General features: G+C 42.0%; 1 protein-coding gene across 1 annotated transcript in view; it reads left to right on the top strand.

Annotated features, from left to right (window-relative positions):
• The first annotated feature begins 8 nt into the window (after nucleotides 1–8).
• Nucleotides 9–6,000, top strand: part of CLCC1 (chloride channel CLIC like 1) — a 15,520-nt gene continuing 9,528 nt past the window's right edge. Inside the window, 5 exon segments of the mRNA XM_009639075.2 lie at nucleotides 9–497; nucleotides 2,168–2,263; nucleotides 3,161–3,182; nucleotides 3,185–3,261; nucleotides 4,223–4,444. Coding sequence (XP_009637370.1) covers nucleotides 366–497; nucleotides 2,168–2,263; nucleotides 3,161–3,182; nucleotides 3,185–3,261; nucleotides 4,223–4,444 — 549 coding nt within the window. The 5' untranslated portion in view covers nucleotides 9–365.

The following is a 6,000-nucleotide window of genomic DNA, read 5'->3' as shown; positions in this document are numbered from 1 at the left end:
TGGCATGGCTTGCCGTGGGAATTCCTGCAGTGGTAATGGTGCGGGACCCTGGTCTCGAAGCCCGGAGGAGCTCTGCACTGGTTTATCCTATTTAGCAATGCTGAACTCTGCCCTACGCCTGCTGATAACTGCTGCTGGCTATACCGATCCGGTCATGTAATGCAGTTTGTTGCATGGTTTTGCCAGTGTTTTCTTTAGGGGAAAACCAATTATACAAGTCAGGTTTAACCTGCTTAATGGAGAACCGAGTTTTTAAACAATGCTGGCAAATACTTTTTTTCATCTTGTAAGATCGTTTCAGTTTTTTCATACAGTCACATTCTGAACTAAGTATCTGAATTTCTTACTATCTTTAGTGATACAGGATGCTGTTTCCTTTGGTATTGTGCGCAGTTGTGCTAACAGGGAGTGGTAAAGTTCAAGGTGATGAGTGGATTGACCCTACAGATATGCTCAATTACGATGCAGCATCAGGAACAATGAGAAGACCTTACAAGGTAGGAAAAGAAAGGATGCATGAATACGCGTCTCTCCCAAAAAGTCCTTCAACCACTTGCCTTTAAGTCGCGACATTAGAAAACAATAGGATTATGGTCTTTTTAAGGTCTTACGAGGTTACATCTGAATCTCTACACAGAAAAGTGTTGTGTGTCCATTGTTAACATTTCAAGAAAAAATAGCCCTGGGCCTTTTACCGATGAGTTTCTGTTGCACCCTGATCAAGTCACAGGAACCATGCTTTTCATCTTTTCATGGGTGGTGGTTGCTTTATGTAGGTTGTAGGTCCACAAGTTACTTCTCTGAGAAGTACTGGGTTAAGCAGCTCTTGCTAGTTTCTGAAGTATAGCGTTAAATATCTTGAAAATTAAGTTCCTAGCTGATAAAAGTTGGGGAAGTTAAGGTTAAGGATTATATTTTACTTGAATTATCCAGTTCCCCAGTAATATGGAAATAAAGCCCATTTATTGCGTGAGAGTATTATGAAAGTCAATGGTGTTTTGTAATGCTGGGCATCAGACTTCTCAGAAGGAAGATCAGAATAGGGGTCGAGTGCTGTACTGTTAATAATTCATGAACATTGAGAAGATGAAATACGAAAAGTTAGTTCTAACAAGGTGAATCATCTTCGTTGTCTTGTATGAAGGGGTGGACGCTACATATATCATGAGATGTGTGTTGTTTATCCAGTACATACACGCACGTGTGGCACTGTAAACTGTGGCTGGTTATATGCGCACTCTTCATTTTCCTCGTTCTTCTGTTTTAACGCTTCAGAACATAATTTTCTGAAGCTTAAAAAATGCAAACTGCATTATTTTTCTCCTCAGCCTCCACCTGCCCCAAGTCCACCAGTCTTTGGAGTCTTTAAACTTGGTGCCCAACTGCTTCATCTTTTATTAAAAAAATATTAGGAGCTTCACTGTTGTCTCCCACGAAAATAGAACTGCATCTTAAAGAAGAAAAATGACTGCTTTGCGTTACTCCATCTTTTCAGGATTTCTTTTCTGTTCTGCAGTGAGAGGTTTTAGGTGGGCAGGCTGCGTGAGCCGCCCGAGTCCTCAAAACCAAACTTCGTATCAGCGCGAGTTCACTGATTTAAGTGACGCTGCACTTCCTTTTGGAGACGTCCCTCAATGTGCATGCCTCCTTGTGTAGAAGCAGCACTGCTACACCTAAGTCTGAGCAATGAGCAGAAAAAGTCTTCAGGGTGAAGAGGGAACATAAAAGGAAAGGCATGCGACCAAGAGTGGGGCTTTGTGTTTGCTTTCAGTCTGGCTGGCTGCGTGGCTGGCGGGACTGGGAATTTGTCTGGCTGAAAACTGCCCCTTTGCCTGCTGAGTCGGTTTTTAGCCAGTCCGATTCTCTAATCCGAGGCCCTGCGTGGCTCACCAACACTCAGAGGAGGTGAAAGAGCAGGTGGGGGAGGAAAGGGCAAAACCTCACCTTTTGGAGGCATCATGCATTTAGATAAAGCAATTGTCCATTCCAAACCTAAAATAACAGCAGAGAGGCAAATGGATTATCACTGGGAGAGCATTAGCATCAAAGACCAACACAGATTTTAGCTCCTGTGTGCCTTTTAGAGTGATTTTACTACAGAAGTGTAACATGGCATATTGACAAAATTATTTGGTTCTAAAAATATGTTTTTCTGATGTAATTTTAGGCAAACTATCATGACTCAGAGGAGAAGACTGTGGATACAGTCAGTACTGAAATCTTATCGAGTTGTTCCAGGGAAGTAGATTCCTTGCAACAGAAGGTTTGTTACAGAACTTCAGAATGTTTTCCAGCCTTTCATAGTGTGTGCTTTCTGATGATGCTTTTCTGGATAGTGTATAACAGGTGAATTGCTGGCATAATTCGTGAGAGACCGTGCATTATGTAGGGGGAATCTTTATTCAGAGGAGAGACTGGAAGTGGTTTGAACTCAATTCCAAATTGCTGCTTTGGCTGCCAAGGTCAGTTTCCAAAACTGTTTTGTACTGTAACAGAAGTTGATAGGAGCCACCTGCTTCTGTCCAGTGGCAGCAGTTTAAACATGCAGTGTTGATGTTACGCCTGCTGCCAAAAGCTAAGAAACCTTTCATTTTCAAGTTGTTCAATTCTGTTGGATTTTAATGGGTGGGCTGTGAGTGGCTGACTGATACATGGTGCCGCAGCTCTCAGAAGCCACTGTAAGCCCCCCTCCACTACTTCTTCCTCTGAGATCAGGAGAACATGGTGATGCTTGTGTAGCTACTGTGGCTCTCACTTCTCTCAGCCATTTGGAGACCCGGTGGGATATGTCATTTTAATGTTGCTTTTGTTACTTAGTATTTTTTACGGTTCTCTCTCTCTTCCCCCCCCCCCCCCGCCCTGATGTAAATTTAACGTTTAAGGAGATCCAGATCTTTATTTTTTTTCTAGTCTTACTGAGGTTGGTATTCAAACCGTATTATTGGCAGATCTGAAATCTCCAGTACTGGCCAGTCCCATGGAAAGCAGTATCTTCAGCAACTGCATACGCTTTTTATCTCGTGGACTAATCATGGGATTCTTGCTAACCTAAAGAAATGTGCCTCTGTTAATCCCGAGTTTAATATGTTGGTAGGGTTTTTTTTCTCCTGTGAACAAGCTGGTTTGAGCAACAAGTGAATAAAATGTCTTTACATTGCAGATTGCAGAATGTGAGAACAGGAATTTTTTTTTAGCTGTAGCTTTTATATTTTGAAGCGATACTTGAATAAGATTTTGAATGAAGCTGGAAAACTTGGCCTTGTAAGTATTGAACATTCATTAAAAATAAATTAGAATTCATATTACTACTTTATGTGTTTTTCACAGTTATCAAGTATTGATTAATTATTTTGGCATACTTTAATTTAAAATGAGGGGAATTGAATTGCAAAGGAAAAAATGGTAGACGTATGTGCATCCAGTGTTGCTGTTAGTTAGTTAGCAGTGACTGCTCAGGAGAGACAGTTGCCATGTGGTCTGCAAAGCATCCAAAGTATGACTATGTGAATTCAGAGTATGTGGCTAGATGTGTACTGCTCAGATGCAGCTACAGCAATAACACTGTTCGGTTCCTGTTAATGGTTGTTGAACTTGAAAGAAACAGATTTTGTTTGGTTGGTTGTTGTTGTAGACCTTTTAGGCCTTTGCTTTTGGGTCTAGCACATTAACCAGCTAGGCATAGTAGCTTATTAGAGTCTGCGTATAAAAATCACCTTACTGCTTTCTTTACTATATTGTCTTCGGAGATTTTTTTTTCTCCTATTCAGAGGTAGAGGAATACATTTTTAGCAATAAGCAAGATCAGTATTTAACAAAGAACATCATACTTAGCAATGTAAAATTACTTATTTCAGTATTTAATAGCTTCTGTCTGTATTACCCAGCCACACACAGCACATTAGTAATTACTTGTTAATGAGAAGTGGGTCTAAAATTGTAATAACAGGTGAGATAACTCACTTCATTTTTTAGGTTTTTGCTGTAGAACTGAACGAGTACAAAGCAGCTGAATTTGTGTTTTTTATAATTCAGAAGAATGAACAAAAAGGTTATAGAATCATAGCGTGCTCCCTGTCCCAGGTCTTCCTCCTGCAGTCTGCCTCAAAAAGGTGATGGTACATAATGAGCGTATTTTATGAGGTTTTTGCTTAGGGATACAGTTTTTTGTATGTGCTCCAAATAAGCAGATTTTAACAATTGTTTTGCTTTGCTTTTAATTAAGCCTGAGGAAAATGTGGGCCACGTCCATTACGATGCTGAGATCATCCTTACAAAAAAGACATACTTGGAGATCCTCAGGTTTCTCACTGAGGAAACTTGGCAGTCAGGTGCTGTGGATGATGCACTTAGTGATATTTTGATCAATTTTAAGCACCATGATTATCAAGCTTGGCACTGGAGATTTGAAGACACTTTTGGAATTGATCTATATAACGTGTTTCTGGTAAGAGAAGAAGAAATGGCTTTTGTTGGTTTTTAATTGCAGTTTTCTCCGGGTTAGCCAACGAATCTTACCGTCTTAACTCCACATGTAACACAGTTCTTCCCATCTTACTTACAGCAAGTCACTCTTTTTGTTCCATGGTTGCTGAAGGTAGAGGCAATGTATTCAGTTGAAGTTTTTTATTGCCGTGGTCATAGTTTGTTACTGTACCTTCACATTTTTTTTCTGGTATGCTTTCTTTTTCCTCTTCCTTTTATATCTGTGTTGTGTGACTCATTAGACTCTACTACTTTCTTGTCACTTAAACAGACAACTTGTGCATTATAAATTTTCCAGATTTGTCTCTTGTTCAAATAGATGCTGAAGCTTGTTGGCTTCTGTAGGAGTTGGAATACGTTTATATTGAGACAAATATATATTTGAGGTCTTAGATTTTATAGGTTAGAGGTTTTTGTGAATTTTGTGGAAAAATATTGCATAGTGTTGGAGAGAAGAACATGATGGTGTGAATATGTTACGTTCTCTAAAATGGAATTACAAAGTGCTAAGCTGATGATCTAGAATCATAGAATAGTTTGGGTTGAAAGGGACCTTTAGAGGCCATCCAGTCCAACCCCCCTGCAAGGAGCAGGGACATTTTCAACTCGATCAGGTTGCTCAGAGCCCCATCCAACCTGACCTTGAATGTTTCCAGGGATGGGGCATCCACCACCTCTCTGGGCAATCTATTCCAGTGTTTCACCACCCTCACGGTAACAAATTTCTTATACCTAGTCTAAATCTCCCCTCTTTTTAGTTTAAAGCCATTACCCCTTGTCCCATCGCAACAGGCCCTGCTAAAAAGATTGTCCCCATCTTTCCTATGGGCCCCCTTTAAGTACTGAAAGGCTGCAATAAGGTCTCCCTGCAGCCTTCTTTTCTCCAGGCTGAACAACCCCAACTCTCAGCTTGTCCTCGTAGGAGAGGTGCTCCAGCCCTTGGATCATTTTAATGGTCCTCTTCTGGACCCGCTCCAACAGGTCTACGTCCTCCTTGTGCTGAGGGCTCCAGAGCTGGATGCAGGGCTCCAGGTAGGGTCTCACCAGAGTGGAGCAGAAGGGCGGAACCACCTCCCTTGACCTGCTGGCCCCACTGCTTGTTTATGCAGCCCAGCTATGCTTGGCATTCTGGGCTGTGAGCGGACTTTGCCGGCTCATGTCCAGCTTTTTATCCACCAGTACCCCCAAGTTCTTTTCCACAGGCTGGTCCCCATCCCTTCACCCCCCAGCCTGTATTGATACTGGGGGTTGTCCCGACCCAGGTGCAGGACCTTGCACTTGGCCTTGTTGAACCTCATGGGGCTCACATGGGCCCACTTACTGAGTTTGTCCAGGTCCCTCTGGATGGCATCCCATCCCTCAGGCATGTCAACCACACGAGTCGGTTTGGTGTCATCTGCAAACTTGCTGAGGGTGCCCTCTGTCTATGTCATTGATGAAGATTAATTAAACAGCACTCGTCCCAGTATGGATCCCTGAGGGACACCACTTGTCAGTGATCTCCATCTGGACATTGAG

Source organism: Egretta garzetta, unplaced genomic scaffold, assembly GCF_000687185.1.
Source record: "Egretta garzetta isolate BGI_Z169 unplaced genomic scaffold, ASM68718v1 scaffold655, whole genome shotgun sequence".
Lineage (NCBI taxonomy): Eukaryota > Metazoa > Chordata > Aves > Pelecaniformes > Ardeidae > Egretta > Egretta garzetta.
This window is presented reverse-complemented; position numbering and strand designations above follow the sequence as displayed.